We start from the raw sequence: 18,909 nt of genomic DNA on the forward strand, positions 1-18,909 counted from the left end.
AGATTTGACTTAGGCTGCAATATATTCCTTTATATATCAGCTGCATAACTATATTTGTTAAGCAATTTCATCTGGCTGCTCCTTAATTTAATAGAAAATAAATTTAATAGAAACCTTTAAAAGGATTGTACACTTTAGAAAACCTATTTTCATACGTCCTATTAGGGAATTCCCGGTAGAGAAAGATCTGTTTACTGATTATCGCTGACCAAGTACCCAATTATTTTAATGAAAACTTCTATCCTTCAGAGGTCTAAGAAGTTTACTGTATACAGATCTCTGTCAAGGAAACCATGTGACATAGCTGTCGATCACGTTCAACCTATATTCCTACTATGTTGATTCAGAGAAAGGCAAAAAAACTTTTTGAGGCTAATTCCAAATGCCCCATACCAAGAGAAAAATACCTGGATCAACATCTTATTCTTAGAAATCTAGTACTAATAAGTTAGAATATTTTAGGTTTCCAGAAAAGCATCCAGGCTTCCCTTAAACTTGTGTAATGAGTCACAACATCATGTGGCAAAGAGTTCCATAGTCTCACTGCTCTTACAGTAAAGAATCCCCATCTGTGATGATGGTGAAACCTTAGTTCCTCTAGATGTAGAGAACACCACCTTGTGCTGGGCAACATTAAGCTGTGCCTCAGTGCAGGAGTACCTACATATCCCTTGCGCACTTATCCAAGCTAGCCTTGAGAAATACGACTACGGACATAATACACATAAGATTGACAGACATGGAGAGAGGGGAACATATATCTTTCTGCCCATTCAGGCTACTGGGTGACCAAAGACAGCCCACCAAAGTCTTTAAAACGCTGATTATGTTTGCCATCTTTATAGAAAACAGTAAAGTACTAGGCTGGATGAGAGAGCAGGAATACTTACTCATTTTTGAGCTGTACTTTAGTCAAAGCACTTTGCATTTTACATGAAGCATATTACCCTATAGCACCAATATGTTCTGCACAGCTATACCCAGGTATGTGAGAGAGAGATCATGTAAGAAGAAAGGAGATATTTGATGCAGATGTTGCTCTTGGTCAGATTCATACCTTGGACCTCAGATTGTAAGGCCATGTTCACATGTTGAAATTTCTGTGCTGAATTCTGCATTGGAATTTGGCATGGAGATTCTGCTGCGATTCCACAGGATTCTGCTGCACTGTGTGAAATTCCCAATTGTACACAGAGAGAATAAACCCGTCCATTGTTTCTGCGGACACTGCACAGAATGCATAGATGTCTATTAGACGGCGCATATTATGCTGGCGCCCACACTCTCCGGAATGTCGGCACGGAGGTTTTCCATGTGGATATTCCGGATGTGTGAACATGGCCTTATAGTCGAGAGAGATTCTCTCAGTACTAATCCAGTTAGTGATCTTTCTGTTCCTACGCTCTCCGCCATCTCCTCTGCTGTTTTCTGTAAATCATAATTCTTGGTAGAAGTAAAGCAGCTTGTAATGAGCACAGAACAGCGTGATTGTATTTGATGCACATTAGTGTCAGGCCACCATTGCTGGATATGAGGCTTGAGATCATTATCATTTCTGGGCCATTGTATCGACCAATGATTCATACAGAACTGAGGAACTGACGTTATTTGATACTTGCGAAGCATTGATTTTCTTTGTTTCTCCTCTGGTTGCAGATGGACAGATTGTAAAGCTATTACCAGCCCCTTCCCATCAACTCTGAAGACAGCATGGAACAGTCCATCTCCATTTCATCACTGGTGAATCCTTTCAGTTTATTTTCTCTATATACTTGTCTTTTCTCAGCTGTAACGCATAAAATGCAGAATGTGCATGTTTGTATATACTATATTCTTCATAAAATCTGTAATATACCTTTCTGCAAGTTGTAAACCATCTTTACTTTATAGTTGTGCTTGACCTTTCTTGCTTTATTTCATAATAAATACATACACTTTACTGTATAGCTGGGATGTAAAAATGTTCTAGCTCTAAGTTAGAGTTTGGAGAATCTTTCCCTTATATCTCTATGTACCACTAAAGAGTTAAATAACAAAGCCGGCTTTTCATCATTTGTAAAGGGAGAACTATGTTGTATGATGAAAAGGATTCGGAGACTATAATGGTCTTTAAGAATCTGTAAGCTATTAATTTGATACTTTATATGTTTGTTGTATTTTTGTATGATACATTTGCTATTTTTATTGATTTTTTTGATTAGTGATGAATGTATGGACAGGGTGTGTCCACCTGCAAACACCTTTTTTTTTTTTAAATAGTTTTTATAAATATAATCTATAGATTTGAGTAACATCCTATATGCGTATCTATAATTTGTTTTTGTCATAGCCTGTTATATAGTCTAGAGCGGCATTCATGGTTCAGCTGATTGTATCTATAAAAACAACAAGCTGAGACATAAGACATAACAGCCTAGATTTACTAAATATGTCTAATTCTTAGACAGTGTAAACTTAGTCTACAAATGTGCCAGGGTTACCAGAGTTACTAAATAGTGCATGCTTTTTGATAAATCTGTCGAATTCTTAGACTGTCTTGTTTTACTGTCAATAAATAACTTAGTATGCCCTGACCACATACATTTTTACAGTTTCTTGATACACGATTCCTATGAGTGTTCATAGTTTGCCTGACAATTCAGGGAATCAGTCAGATGGGCATAAACTTAATTTTAAAAATGTTAGTAAATTTCAGGTGGTGGACGGGATTATACAGTCAGGGGATGTGAATGTTTCACATGGAGGGGCGTGTATGCCTAATACACATCTCCTGACTGTATAATTAAGTTCTTGCCCATCTGACTGATTCCCTAAATTGTCAGACAAATTATAAAACCTTATATTTCAAGAGGCTGTAAAATGTGTGTTATCAGGTGTTACGCCGAGCGCTCCGGGTCCCCCTCCTCCCCGGAGCGCTCGCAGCATCCTCTCATTCGCAGCGCCCCGGTCAGACCTGCTGACCGGGTGCGATGCAATATCACTTCCAGCCGGGATGCGATTCGCGACGCAGGAGGCGCCCGCTCGCGAGGTGCATCCCGGCTCCCGTACCTGACCCGTTCCCCGTCTGTCTTGTCCCGGCGCGCGCGGCCCCGCTCCTTAGGGCGCGCGCGCGCCGGGTCTCTGCAATTTAAAGGGCCACTGCGCCACTGATTGGCGCAGCAGGCCTAATCAGTGTGTTCACCTGTGCACTCCCTACTTATACCTCACTTCCCCTGCACTCCCTCGCCGGATCTTGTTGCCATTGTGCCAGTGAAAGCGTTCCCTTGTGTGTTCCTAGCCTGTGCTCCAGACCTCCTGCCGTTGCCCCTGACTACGATCCTTGCTGCCTGCCCTGACCTTCTGCTATGTCCGACCTTGCTCTTGTCTACTCCCTTGTACCGCGCTTATCTTCAGCAGTCAGAGAGGTTGAGCCATTGCTGGTGGATACGACTTGGTTGCTACCGCCGCTGCAAGACCCTCCCGCTTTGCGGCGGGCTCTGGTAAATACCAGTAGCAACTTAGAACCGGTCCACCAACACGGTCCACGCCAATCCCTCTCTGGCACAGAGGATCCACCTCCAGCCAGCCGAATCGTGACATCAGGGCACCCTTAGCTATTAAGTGATAATGCTCTCTCATTTTTGGGTTGGCCATATGGCCTCTTTAAGTTTATACCATCTATTATTTGGATTTAATAGGTGCACCATAATGTTGGTGCTTTTTTTTGTGTGCCTAAATTGTATCAAAGGCACACCCCTTTCAAACATGCCACTCCCCCTTTCAGCCCACTTTCTGGTAGACCATGCTATTCATTGCAAATGTGTCTAAGACATATAGTAAATGTGATCCAAAGCATGTACACCAGTTTTAATTACAAACCAGACCATAAATCTGGCGCATTTCAACTAAGCCAATATTGTAGGTGAGGTTCACATCTGTTCAGGGCCAGAAAACGTAGCTGAATGGTCCATTGAATGACGTATACCAATGGAGCCAGACAGACCCCGTTGACATTAATGGGGTCTGTGGGGTTTTCGTATGGGGTCTGTCTTTTCCTGGATCAAAACCTGACAAAAAATCATGCATGTTTTTTCTTTGTCTGGATATTTGAACGGATTCTGTGACAAAGGCCCTGAACAGATCCTTTGATGCAGATGTGAAGCTTGCCTTTAAAGGGCTAATTATATATATATATATATATATATATATATATATATATATATATATGTATGTATATATGCTCTAAAGCCACCACACTACTTGCTCCCTGTAAACCATCCTGCTTGTTGATATGCATGGCTCCTGTGGTCCCTGTTGTCTTCTCTGGCTGCTTGATATTTTTTGTCATTCTTCCCTCCCCTTGCCTACCTCCCTCAGCACTCTTTGCAGCTCTGCTCTGCTAGCCCCCGCCCTTTTGCTCTGAGCAGCAGAGAGATGTTCAGTGTGTGATTGGCTAAGGCTGCACACATCTCCAAGTTCTCAGCACTAAAGAGAGCATGAATTATCAGAGCAGGGCAGAAACCACATGGAATGTGTCTCTCAGGAGGGTGAGGACTGCTTTCAGAGAGGGATTTGGACAGAGACAAAGTGGACGGCTGAATTATGTCATTTCCTCACTCCATGCATGTTAGTGACAACCAAAGAGGGGAAACTGCTCTATATAGCTGATGAATGATATTTAGACAGTTAAATTGGTTGATGAGAGGGAAAGGATAGGCTATGGGTTTAGTTCTCTGGAGTACCCCTTTAAGGATTCTCTGGGGATAAAACAGAAGAAAAGAAAATGTCAAAATTGTAAACTAATAGACTTTTTTGTAAACTCACTTTTAGAGTTCTTTACCATTCCCTCACTGCTGCTGTTCGAATCCCCTATGATCTCTGTTTGTTCTCCTGTATGATGATGTTTTACACAAACAGGCTATCCATTCATGGTTCATCGTGTCTCTACAGCAGACCATGACCGGTTGGCTCAATCACATGACATGTCACCATGTGGAGCACACATCATCATACAGTGTAAATAGAGATGCTATAGGGGACCTGATCCATTGCTGTGGGGGAATGATGAAGAATTCTTAAGGGAAGGATATTGAGAATTGTTGATTATTTTAACATATTCATTCTTTAAAAAAAAAAATTTCATATTGTAAAGACTCATTATCCTATATAAACATTACAGATAAGCTCAATATTGATTGTGTACATTTAACTTCAATTATTGCTTTTTTTATGTTAATTTTATTATTTCTTAATATATTTACAATAGAGGAAGCTGGCAGCTATGCCAGATCACACAGATGTGTCTTTGAGCCCAGAGGAGCGTGTCCGTGCCCTAAGCAAGCTGGGCTGTAACATCACCATCAATGAGGACATCACTCCCAGACGTTATTTTCGTTCTGGAGTGGAAATGGAGAGAATGGCCTCTGTGTATCTAGATGAAGGGAATCTTGAAAATGCCTTTGTTCTCTACAACAAGTTTATCACGTAAGGATTTAGACCATATTCTTTTTTTAACCTTTATGTTCTCAAATGCCATAGGCTGTGAAATGTATTTTGTGTTGTAGATTGTTTGTTGAGAAATTGCCTAATCACCGGGACTACCAGCAATGTGAAATCCCAGAGAAACAGGTTATATTAAAGGTAAGCTTGAGTTATTATGACATAGCTATTGCTTTATCTTCAGGTCTTAGGCTCTATAAAATTCTTTTGTTTACGGAACACTAACTTGAAAAATTCACGTACAAATAGGGGAGAGGGGAGAAGATATGGATGAAGGGAAGGGGTGGGGGTAAGGCTACATTCACACAGGCATTCACCCTACAGCAGAGCGTCAGCATAACATGCTGGCACTAGGACCTCTCGGAAATGTGCCCTCTCATAGACGACAATGCATTTCCATGCTGACTTGGCAGAAAGAAAAGACATGTCTATTCTCTCTGTGGACTCCGAAATCAGGATTTCCGCAGCAGATGTCCCTCTGCGTATTTCTAATACAGAATTACGCAAGGAAATTCCATCATGTGAACATAGCCTAACTGTATGACCAATTTTAGTTTATATACTGATCAATTAAAGTGAATCTTCCAGCTCTATATCATGATCAATGCTCAGGTGTCAGGAGAGTGAGGCTGAGCTGCAGCATACACACCTCACCACACTGCTTGCCTTGACTAATTGCCATACAGGGCTCAGTGCAGGAAACGAAGCCCTGTGCATCAATACAAATGTGCATCATGCAAAGTGGGGTATGGGGAGGAGAAGGTGTGCATCATGCAGCTTGGCTACACCTCATTGACACTTGAGATTAGAGCATAACATAGAGCTGACAGATTCACTTTAGTACATCTTCATAGGGGTCAAAGCTTTGTTTTTTTTTTTAATACAGAGGATGTGTGAGAGCTCTGTATTAATAAGAGACTATCTATCAATAGAAGAGCCTTAATGTTACATGACAGCACTAGCTTTAATTTCATAAGTTTAAATTATATAAAACCTAATTAATTTACCATAATTAATTTCCATGATAAAAAAGACAGAAGCCTCTGCTTTGATATTCATATGTGATGCTATGTATTACAAAGTAATGTCTTTTATTTTCCTGCTCTTCATTAAGACATTGAAGGAGGTTGCCTTTCCAAGGACAGATGATCTAAAAAAAGATCTACTGAAGAAATATAACCTAGAATATCAAGAATACATGAAAGATATTGTAAGTTGTACAGAAAGTCAATACTGCATTTAATACCATTCTTGGGAGAGCTGTTGTGTGGGTATTGATGTGTGATGTGATATAAATACACTGTCTATGTAATTAGGCAAATTCAAAATGTCCCTTGTGCTGAAGTAAAATACCACCAGCTCCAACATGAAATTATCAAATATAAAAGCCAAATACACAAACACATGAGTCACTGTTTATAAAATATCAGATCCCTGTTATTAAAGACTTGGGATATTATCATCCCCCCCCCCCCTTCAAGTGTATTTAGACAAATCAGATGAGCCCAGTAAGGCAAGACACTTACTTAGTTGATGCAAACCCAAAAGGAGAAGCAGGTGTGTTACAGCTAGGTGAAGTAGATCGTATAATTGATCAAAGCATGCCTTCAAGATTGTGAGTCATTATATAAGCCAAACAGGCATTCTCACTATGAAGCATAAGATATATTTTTATTTCCTGGGCTTTCTATACAAATGTTTCCCACCTTTTGTTTATTTTCGATAGGTGGCACCATTATTACTGATTGAGGCATCTACTGGGTTAAACATCCATACCCCTGCCATTACCACGGCTTCGAAGGCCCAACAATTGGACCAAATACCTTGTACGCCCAATCAGGGCCAGCCATAGACATTGTGCTGCCTGGGTCCAAGAGTGAAATGCAGCCCCACCCCCAAAAGAAAAAAAAGTACTATGCCATAAAATTGCACTGCATATTCAAGAGCTGCACAGCAATGCAACTTACATTGATCTGCAGCATTAGGTAGGCAGCAGTTTCCCCACATTACGTAGGCAGCATAGTTTCCCCACATTAGATAGGCAGCATAGTTTCCCCACATTAGATAGCATAGTTTCCCCACATTAGATAGCATAGTGTCCCCACATGAGGTAGCATAGTTTCCCCAAATTAGGTAGCATAGTTTCCCCACATGAGGTAGCATAGTTTCCCCACATGAAGTAGCATAGTTTCCCCACATGAGGTAGCATAGTTTCCCCACATGAGGTAGCATAGTTTCCCCACATGAGGTAGCATAGTTTCGCCACATGAGGTAGCATAGTTTCGCCACATGAGGTAGCATAGTTTCCCCACATGAGGTAGCATAGTTTCGCCACATGAGGTAGCATAGTTTCGCCACATGAGGTAGCATAGTTTCGCCACATGAGGTAGCATAGTTTCGCCACATGAGGTAGCATAGTTTCCCTACATGAGGCAGCATAGTTTCCCCACATGAGGTAGCATAGTTTCCCCACATGAGGTAGCATAGTTTCCCCACATTAGGTAGCATAGTTCTCCCACCCACGACACAGAGACACACAGACACACTCACCTGGTCTGTGCAGCGTTTTTCACTCCAGCGGTGGCCTCACAAGTGACATCATTGACGTCCACCCGTGCGGGTCTGCGGAGGAACTTCCCTTGCGCAACGTTCCTCGTCAGACCCGGACCGGCAGGCTCACTGTCCTAAAGTGGCTGTAAGCGGTCCCACCAGGTCCCATGGTAGGGCTGGCCCTGCGCCCAATGAGGAAATAAAAAAAAATTCTGACTGATTCGGACCTAGCATGTGATATAAATGCATAAAAAAACAGCTGATCGAATAGCAAAGCCAGTCAGGTGTTGGATTTGGTTGTTCTGTCCAATTTTAAAAATATAGCCTTCAGGTTTTACTGGCAAAACATGTTTTTTCTATGCAGGTATACAATGATCAATTGGGTTGTCTTATGTTTGCCGGCAGCACCAGCAATTTTTCAAGTTTTCCTTTATTGCCTTCCCAGAGTCGTAACATTTACATTATTTTGTTGCCATATGAGGGTTTATTTTTTGCAGGACAAGTACTATTTTTTAGTGCCACCATTTTTGGCGTTTATACAATTTATTGGTAAATTTTTATTAATGCATTTTTTTGTGTGTGGGGAAGATAAAAAAAATTGTGATTTTGTGGCGTTTAACCCCTTAATGCAGACTGCCATGCATGTCCAGCAGCGGCGTTCTGATAGACTATGAAGGCTATTTGCAACAGACACTCAGTATTAATGACTGACATCAGCAATCACATTAGGGGTAAATCATTTCATGGTTCAGGTCATTGGTTGACATGATACCAAGTATGTGATTTTTTCCCCCCATGTTTTATGCAGAGAAAGGGAATGTTAAGGGAAAAAAATGTTTTTTTTTTTTTTACATTTTCTTTTTTTTTGCTTTTATCTTTTAAACTTTTTAGTAGTCCAACAAGGGGACTTTGACAGCAATCAGCATAATGCTGACAGGGAATGTACCCAACCCACTGCCGGCACAGCTGGGCACTCAGACACAAATGGCAAGAACAAGGCCCCGGCTAGCATGGAAACCCATCGGCACCTGCCATCATTTTGCAAGGAAGCCTAAGGGATGAATGTCGCACACAGATTCCTTACGTGTTGTAATTACATACTTGACAACAGCATGTAAGGGGTTACTCTCTTTGGAGTACAGATTTTTCTGCTCCTGGTAGTTTGAGATGGAGCACAGGAGACCAGCATTGTCTAATTCTAGCTCAGCTGTGAAAACATGTGACTGCTGTAAAAAAAAAGTTGTATTGGGGGTCAGGAAGCAGAAGGGGATTTTCTGCTTACAAAAAAAAAAATTGCCAGTAAACAGGAAATTGGAAGGAGGAAAAAAAATCAGACTAATCTCTTCTGTTGTACCTGGTCCAGCGCTGGTCTTATGGAGTCTTTGATGGAAATGCACGGGTGGTGTTACCAGGGCTGGCTCCACCAATAGCAAAATAGGCAGCCGCCTAGAGCGCCCTTGTCAGGCCCAAGGCCTGATTATTGAATCCTACATGTGTATTATAATTGTATCTGTGTGTAATGTATTATCCAAGACATGGGTGAGGGGTCATTCAGACGGTGTATGTTTTGTTTTTTGTGTATTGCATTTTATTGGGGTCTGGCTGTTTGATATCTCCTTTGAAGTCATGCACTCTGGTCCCATCATATAATCAAACAGATAAGGGGTCAGGAAGAGAGATGCCCCTCCTGGTGGGATCAGAGGGGAGGGGGGGGGGGGTAGAGTTTCCCTCCAAAGAGGCAGATAAGACTTAAAATGCTGGACTCAACTGTTGTTCAAGGCTGTGCAAAAAGCTGACAAGAGCTGGACTCTCACTCCCAAGGACGGCTATACCATTATGCTGTAAGGACTTCATTTTTGTTTTCTGAACTTGTCTTGCCAAACTCTTTTATATATTTTTGTACCTGTATGTCATTTGTTTCTGTATTTATATATATATATATATATATATATATATATATATATATATATATATATACTAAAACAAAGCAATGGTGCAGCACTCCAATTCCGGTAAAAAAAGATTTGTGTATTTATTCACCACATCTCAAAAATACAGCAACGTTTCAGCTCAACAATAGAGCCTTTCTCAAGCTCTATATATATATATATATATATATATATATATATATATATATATATATAGCACTGTGATACCTTTTATCAGACTAAATGTTTAATTAATCAGCTCTGGTCTTTGATCTCTAAATATATGAGCTCACCTTTCTGACGGAAGCTCTGGTGAAACATGTTTATCAAAGGGTTAATTTGGTGACTTGCTGGGACTAGTAGTAGATACCCAGAGGTCTGGTGGCAGTAACCCTTGCACCATCACACTCTCTCTAATGTCTGGGCTGGACCGATAGGGTGTGATCGTGACAGCCCTCTTGATAGGGGCACCGCTTTGCCCGCTGCGATAAAGTCAGCCAGTATCCGAAGCACCCGCCTATCCAACCAACAACCCCAACCCCCCCCCCATACCATAAAAAATCTGCATTTCTCAGCCTACTGGAGGAGCGCTGTGCCACGTCCAAGGCAGACTGGCGCAATCATTGAGGTCAGGTGACATCACGCACATCTCCATACATCCACGGTGTCTCACCCCAGTAGTAAGGTTATTACATGAGGAGGTGGTTTGTTACAGTGTAAGGTGGGTGTATCAAAGGGTGGAGCCAATGGGCAGAGGCGGCAAAATTGGCTTTTGTCTAGGGTGGCAAAAATCCTTGCACCAGGCCTGGGTGTTACCATCAATTAGCAATGGAACACTGCAGCCAATCACTGGCATCGGTAGTCATGTGCACTTCCTCTAGCATGTGACCACTGAAGCCAATAAATGGGAAATTTAAAGGGGTACTCTGGTGGAAAAATGTTATTTTTCTAAATCAACTAGTGCCAGAAAGTTAAACAGATTTATAAATTACTTCTATTAAAAAAATCTTAATTCTTCCAGTACTTATTAGCTGCTGAATACTACAGAAGAAATTATTTTCTTTTTGGAACACAGAGCTCTGTGCTGACAACAAAAGCACAGTGCTCTCTGCTGACATCTCTATCCATTTTAAGAACTGTCCAGTGTAGGTGAAAATCCCCATAGCAAACATATGCTGCTCTGGACAGTTCCTAAAATGGACAGAGATGTCAGCAGAGAGCACTGTGCTCGTGATTCAGCAGAGAGCACTGTGTTCCAAAAAGAAAAGAATTTCCTCTGTAGTATTCAGAAGCTAATAAGTACTGGGAGGATTAAGATTTTTTAATAAAAGTAATTTACAAATCTGTTTAACTTTCTGGCACCAGTTGATAAAAAAAAAATATACGGTATATATATTTTCCCCTTTAAAGGAACTTCCTCTGGGGGCTCTAAAGTGGCGTGGTGTTGGACTGGGAACAACAGGAGGCATGAGTGTAGTTTTTTCTCATTTATTTCTCTTTTCAGTCCCTGCCCACTGGCAATTTTTTTTTATTTGGAAAAGCCTGTTAGGCATTATATAGTTGCCAGGTTGCCATTCGATTTACTGTCCGTACAACACACAACTGTGCCAGGTCCTCTTTATAGTCCTTTTCCCTTTTAGGTCAGTGTTTCCTAGACAGGGTGCCTTGAGCTGTTGCAAAACTACAACTTTCAGCATGCCCGGACAGCCAACGGCTGTCCGGGCATGCTGGGAGATGTAGTTTTGCAATAGTTGGATGCACACTGGTTTGGAAACACTGCTTTAGGTAATAAATGAAGATCCAGTAACCTCAATGCAGCAACTTTTAATTCACTAATAGGTTATTTAAAAACAGATTTGATAAACTATACTTTTTTATATATATACATTTTATCTTAAAAAGATCATACATTTATTTTGGAGACTCTGGACATGTGCAGAAACGTGCCCATTGCTACACCCCTACATCTGGACGAACAGTACACTTCCCTTGTGAATAGTCCATTCTAATTATATCTATAGTAGTAGGAAATTGCCAACTACATTTTGGATGGACCTCATGCATACACTATGTTATTATTATTTTTTTTATTGTTAGAATGAGAGAAAAGCAGAATGTCTAAAGAAACTGGAACAGCAGCAGCTCATCGAGGCCGAGAAGAAGCGGGTGGCGCAACTGCGACAGCAACAAATACAGACCGTGCAGTTCAGCTTTTTCGAAGACCAGCTGCGGAAACAAGACATGATCCGAGACCAGCTGAAATATCAAGAAAACCCTAGCCTTAATTCTAAGGTGCCCGAGCAAACAGATGGCACCATGATATCTTGTTTTCCCTCTCCTAAAAGCCATTCATTGGCTAATGTACTCTCTGGGAAAACAGTAAAGAATGATGCTGCTATACATGCTGGGCAGTCCCCCCCTATAAACAGGGCTTTAAAACCAGCAGCAACTCTAAGTGCCGTACAAAGTAAGTGCTTGATGTCCAAGACTTTATAGTATTTATGCATATGATCAATTAAATATCCAATATAGACTTTTGCCTGTTACTACACCTCAAGGTTTAGCTGTCTATTGGTTTCCTTTGAAATTATTAGGGTATTGCCACTGTATAGCCGTATTTTTTCCAGCCATTAGATATCAACCAGAACCAGCCTTTTGGAAGTCCAACCTGCCCAGTTGCCAGAGGCATAACTTATAACATCTGGGCCCCAATGCACAATCTGTAACAGAGCCCAATGTCTACCATGTGTCATTTATAAAACTGGTGTTTTCTTATGGGGCAAAGGTGTCTTTGGGGCCCCCTTGGGTGTCTTTTGGGCTACCTTTGCACCAGAGGCATGACTTGTAGATTCTAGGCCCAGATGCAAAATTTTCAACAGGGCCCCATGTGCCATTTTTAATACTGGTCCCTTATGCGGTAGATGTGCTTTGAGGCCCCCTTAGGCACTAGGGCCCTGGTGCGACTGCTACCTCGGCACTCTCTATTGCTACACCCCTGCTCTGCACCCCCTATAGTAACACCCCTGCCTGTTGCATGTGGCACATCATGTCATTACTGAAGAGTATGCCACTGGCCCTAATAGCCTAGGTGCTTCAATCAAGATCCCATATTTTGTGCTTACACTAATGGCAAGGCAACAGGATAAAACTTTAATTTCTGTTGTTTATTTGACAGTGTTATTAAGGAAACTATCTGTCAGTATTATTTAAACATTTTATGGCAATGATTTTATATACGTATAGAAAGTAGCAAATAGGGTCGGCACTGAACCACACTTATGGAGCACTATGCAGACTGCTGATTAATTCCGGCAGGCGGTATGGGCAGGGTGTTACGGGTATACTGCACAAGTGATGCGGTGCTCTTTTCGTTAAAGTAAGGCAAATGTAAGTCTGTGATAGATAAAGTGAAAGGCACTCACAGTTCGTAGTTCTGTGCAGATTTCTTTATTTTCAAGTGCTTAAATCAATAGCGGGACGCCAGAGCAGGGTCAGGTTTGAGCCATGGTTACAGACGTATCGCGCCTCGTCTCCGGCTCTTCATCAGCTAAGGCACGATACGGCTGTAACCATGACTCAAACCTGACCCTGCTCTGGCATCCCGCTATTGATTTAAGCACTTGAAAATAAAGAAATCTGCACAGAACTATGAACTGTGAGTGCCTTTCACTTTACCAATGATTTTATATAGTTTTATTATTTCAGCAGCATGTAGTACACCATAAGAGGGAGGGGGTTCAATACAAGGTTTTGCACAGAGCTCAATCTAACACTGTGTTTCCCACCAGTGTGTTTCAGGCTGTGGCAAAACTACAACTTCTAGCATGTCCAGCAGGCTGGGAGTTGTAGCTTTTCCACAGCCCGAGGCACACTGGTTGGGTTACACTGATCTACACTAAGGTTGGCCCTTTTTCAATACTGAACTGGTGTCGTCATTTGTGTTTTATATGCAGCTTTTTCTAACAATTTTTATTACTCTTGTTCAGATGAAATAGTGGAAGGATTGCGGATAGTTGTTCTGCCCAAAGACCTTTCTCAAAAATTTCTGCAACTGGCAGAAGCAAATACAAGCAGAGGAATTGAGACGTGTGGCATTCTTTGTGGTAAACTGGTAAGGATATGTATTTTTTTTATATGATTAGAAATCACCTATTCTACACCAATGAGATACAATGTGTACTAATATGTTCAGAAGTCATATACTCATTTGGTTAAGGAGTGGCCCCAATTAAAACAATATTAAAGGGGTACTCCACTGGGGAAAAAACATTTTCATCAACTGGTGCCAGAAAGTTAAACATATTTGTAAATTACTTCTATTAAAAAATCTCAATCCTTCCAGTACATATTAGCTGCTATTTGCTCAACAGGAAGTTCTTTTATTTTTGAATTTTCTTTCAGTCTGACCACATTGCTCTCTGCTGACACCTCTGTCCATTTTAGGAACTGTCCAGAGTAGGAAAAAATCCCCATAGCAAACCTATCCTGCTCTGAAAAGTTACTAAGATGAACAGAGGTGTCAGCAGAGAGCACTGTGGTCAGACAGACAGAAATTTAAAAGGAAAAGAACTTCCTGTGGAGCATATAGAAGCTGATAAGTACTGGAAGGAGTAAGAGTTTTTAATGGAAGTAATTTACGAATATCCAACAGGTGGGGAAAGGGTACTCGAGCTCCCCAATGGAATTAAAAATAATACTTTATTTCACTACATATTTAAAATCCCAAAATGACAAAACAAAAACATAGGTGCTCAAGTGAGTTGAAACCTGTGTACGCCGACTCGTTTCAAACTATATAGTTCTTAATCATGGCTTTAGGTCTGCTTGCTACAAACTGCTTTATATACTGCAATATTCACAACAATTCACAGACTGCTCCTCCTCCCTGGACAAAGCTTCTTCCAACCGGAAGGAAGCCAGGGTGGTTTGCATATAGAAAATAGTACACAGAAATACTGAACCAAAATATAGTAATAACGAGTGCCACCAAATCAAAACACACATGGCAGGTAAGTAATACATGCTTAATAATTATAAGCCAAATAGTCTCCGAAATTCGTGCCCTGTGGATACCTGGTGTCGAGAGCCAGTTTCCAAAAGGCTTCCCTTTTTTAGTAAAGCCCGGGACCAATCTCTACCCCTCCATGGAAGGGTGGACTCGTTCAAAACAGCATACCTCCAAACACGAAGTTTCACCTCTGTGGACTTCAATGATGTGTTTGGATAAACCTGAAAGGGAGCGTGACATCGAAACCGCATCATCTGAACAGTGAAAAAGTTCATAGATGCGTCTTTTAAACTTTCTAGTAGTGCATCCTACATATTGTATGTTGCATTGTTTACAAGTTACCAAATAGATTATATGAATGGTATCACAATTAATAAAAGATTGAATTATGTTTTTTTTACCCATTGACTGCTGAAGAAAAAGTAGTAGACTTAGGAATGAATTTACAAAGGTTGCACCTTCTCCATGCACACTTAAAACATCCCTTGACGTGTAACCAGGTATTATCAACTCCAGTTGCAAAATCACTGGGTGACAACCAATTGCGCAAATACCTCTTTTGGCAACAACATTAATACCATTCTGTAAGATGTTACTAAGTACCTCATCATCATATAATATAGGTAGATGATTTTATTTTGTGTAAATTCAGTACTGTATGCCGTAGAAAACGTTACTTTTCTCTGAGTATAATTAGATTTCTCACAGCTCTTCTCATCTGACAATAAAGCTGTACAATCTTTATGTCCAGCTATTGCCTGAGCTAGAGATGAGCGAATTTCTGAATAATGTTATTCAGCCGATTAGCAGAATTTTCAGAAAAAATTTGGTCTAGTCCGAATTTATTTGTGGCGAATCGCTATTAAAAACGGCTATTTCAGGCCTACAGAAAGGCTCAATAGGGGTGTAGAACACTTTGCCTTTTCCTAACACGCATATGGAGTGTGCTGTGTTAGTGAAATAATACTGTTATTCAGCATGACATGCAGGTTACAGGCATCGTCATTAGAATCACTGCCGCAGAGTGTCTGGATGTGGCAGATTTTTTATGTAATTTTTATTTTATTTTATTTGAATTTATTAAAATTTTTTGATTACCCATTCTGGTGTGCATCGAGCTATTTGTTCCAACCCCTGCCTCTCAGCGCCCCCTGACTGTGAAAGTGCGAATGTTTCATATAATCAGTTATGTTTCAATGTTATTGCTCCAAACTATTTCATTGGATACTTGTGATAATTCCACAGGTAATATGATGTCGACGGCCATAGGGCCTCATTACATTTATTTGTTTAAATTTAAGATTTAAATTAGATTCTTAAGTTTAATGTCCTAGCGTTTACTTTGAACTAATACTGTATGACCACAAAACCTAATCTAACAAGGAGTCCCATGGCGGCACAAGGAAAGAGACTAGAGGTGGCAGCAGCAAGAGGAGACCATATAGTGGCTGAATGACACAGCCTGGAGTTGGCGGCAGCATGAGGAGACCATAGGGCCTCACAATCCCTAAGATTAAAAGAAGAATTTTAACATTTAAACTTAAGATTTATGGTAGCTACTGCTACCATAAAATATTTTAGGTGATGTCCCAGCAGTATAAGGAGACCATATAGTGGCTGAATGGCACAGCCTGGAGTTGGCGGCAGCATGAGGAGAACATATAGGGGCTGAATGACACAGCATGGAGGTGGCGGCAGCATAAGGAGACCATATAGTGGCTGAATGGCACAGCATGGAGTTGGCAGCAGCATGAGGAGACCATATAGTGGCTGAATGGCACAGCCTGGAGGTGGCGGCAGCATGAGGAGAAAATATAGTGGCTGAATGGTACAGCATGGAGTTGGCGGCAGCATGAGGAGAACATATAGTGGCTGAATGGTACAGCATGGAGTTGGCGGCAGCATGAAGAGAACATATAGTGGTTGAATGACACAGCCTGGAGTTGGCGGCACCATGAGAAGAGCATAGTGCGCCTAAATGGCACAGCCTGGAGTTTGCGGCAGCAAGAGGAGACCATATAGTGGCTAAATGGCACAGCTTGGAAGTGGTGTCAGCATAAGGAGAACATATGGTGGCAGAATGAGACAGCCTGGAGGTGGCAGCAGCAGCATCAGGAGTCCTGAAAGTGACCTGGTGACAGAGTGGTAAGGTGGGTGGCAATGCTAGTACCCGGTGACTAAGGTGGGAGACTAAAGGTCTGATGTGGAGGAATGTTTGTAAATGGGGAGCAGCGCCTTAAATCTGTTTGGCACTATCCATATTTGTGATGTGTTGGTGTGGCACCATGGTCAATCTACTCTGATGCATCAGGCATTGGTGGGTGGAAATCCTGGCTGATCCATACCTGATTGATCTTCACAAAGGTCACTCTCTCCACATTTTTCTTGGACAGGCGAGTTCTCCTTGGGGTGACTATGGCCCCCGCCGAACTAAACACCTGCTCTGATTGCACACTGCTGAGGAGTTGCTTCACTATGCAGGTGAAGAAGGGTACTTATCAGCGACTGTAGACTCAGGCTGCTGCTGATGGAGCTGGTACTGCTCCTGCCACCCCACCCTCACCAGCAGCCATGGCAGTGGATGGTGAGCGCAGAGGGCCCCCCGAGTCAGACTTGCGAGAGGATGGACGATGGCGCCTATAGGCATCGGCCAACTGACTACGTAGGATGTCTCTGTAGTAGGTCAGTTTGTCCTCCCTCTCAGTGAGTGTAAAAAAGGCCCCCATTTTGTGCCGGAAGCGAGGGTCCAATAAGGTGGAGAGCCAGAAGTCATCCCGCTGCCAAATGGTGACAATTTGGTGGTCACTACGGAAGCAACTGAGCATCGTGCATCGTGCCATTTGTGCAAGTGACTCGGATGAACTCCCTGCCTCCATATGCACTGCATACTGCCACAGTGTGTCTGGGTTCTCTGTCTCACCTTCCTCATAACCCTCTAGCTCCTCTGGCTGCTCCTGCTCGTCCTCTCCTGTCGGATGACTAGAAAAACCGCCCATTTTGCGAAACCTAAACTGTGCTCCACTGTGTCCCTCCCTCCTCCTCCTTCTCTAGTTCAGCCCCCACAGGGCTCATGTGGCCGTGAGATGTAGGCGCCACGTCTCCAGTGCCCTGACCAGCCATCGTTTACAACACGTGTTGTAGGAAATGAAGCAGTGGAAGGATGTGGTTCATCCCTTAATCCTGTCTAATAATGAGGCTTCCTCAAAGGGCCTGAGCAAACCGCAGGTGTCAAGTATGAGCTGCCACTGGTTGACATTGAAGTTACACAGGGGAGTCCCCCTATCCGCTTGGATCATCAAGAAATCGGTGATGGCTTTTCTCTGTTCGTATAGTTGGTCCAACATATGGAGAGTGGAATTCCAACCTGTGGCAACGTCGCAAATCAGACTATGTTGGGGGATACCGTTCTGATGCTGCAGCTCAAGGAGGGTGTGCTTTGCGGTGTACGAGTGGCTGAAGTGCAAGCAAAGTTTCCTTTCCATTGTTAGGATGTCTTGCAAATGGGGGGAACATTTCAGGAACTGCTTGACAACCAGATTGAACACGTCTGGCATGCAGGGTGCATGGCTCAGCCTTCCTTGTCGCAGCACAGACAAGATGTACTTCCCGTTGAAGTGCATGCAAAGTTTCCTTCCCATTGTTAGGATGTCTTGCAAATGTGGGGAACACTTCAGGAACCGCTTGACAACCAGATTGAACACGTGTGGCATGCAGGGTGCATGGCTCAGTCTTCCTTGTTGCAGCACAGACAAGATGTTCTTCCCATTGTCAGTCACCATGGTTCCCATTTCCAGTTTTCGTAAAGTAAGCCATGCTCCCGTTTCTTTATGAATGACTTTTAGCAGTTCCTCCCCTGTGTGACTCCATTCGCCAAGGCAAACCATGTGAAGAACAGCGTGACACGACGTGCCCTGCACACATGGTATGCTGAAGGGGCACTGAGAC

At 42.2% G+C, this 18,909-nt stretch overlaps 1 protein-coding gene across 3 annotated transcripts in view; it reads left to right on the forward strand.

Moving 5' to 3' along the window:
* STAMBPL1 (STAM binding protein like 1) overlaps positions 1 to 18,909 on the forward strand; it is a 100,690-nt gene that overhangs the window by 41,324 nt on the left and 40,457 nt on the right. For all 3 annotated transcript variants that reach the window (XM_056530091.1, XM_056530090.1, XM_056530093.1), the window contains exons 2-7: positions 1,657 to 1,740; positions 5,246 to 5,463; positions 5,544 to 5,619; positions 6,593 to 6,688; positions 12,054 to 12,423; positions 13,943 to 14,067. In XM_056530091.1, coding sequence (XP_056386066.1) covers positions 1,711 to 1,740; positions 5,246 to 5,463; positions 5,544 to 5,619; positions 6,593 to 6,688; positions 12,054 to 12,423; positions 13,943 to 14,067 — 915 coding nt within the window. In that variant the 5' untranslated portion in view covers positions 1,657 to 1,710. The remainder of the gene's footprint in view (positions 1 to 1,656; positions 1,741 to 5,245; positions 5,464 to 5,543; positions 5,620 to 6,592; positions 6,689 to 12,053; positions 12,424 to 13,942; positions 14,068 to 18,909) is intronic.

This window comes from Hyla sarda, chromosome 7 (genome assembly GCF_029499605.1).
Source record: "Hyla sarda isolate aHylSar1 chromosome 7, aHylSar1.hap1, whole genome shotgun sequence".
Classification (NCBI taxonomy): domain Eukaryota; kingdom Metazoa; phylum Chordata; class Amphibia; order Anura; family Hylidae; genus Hyla; species Hyla sarda.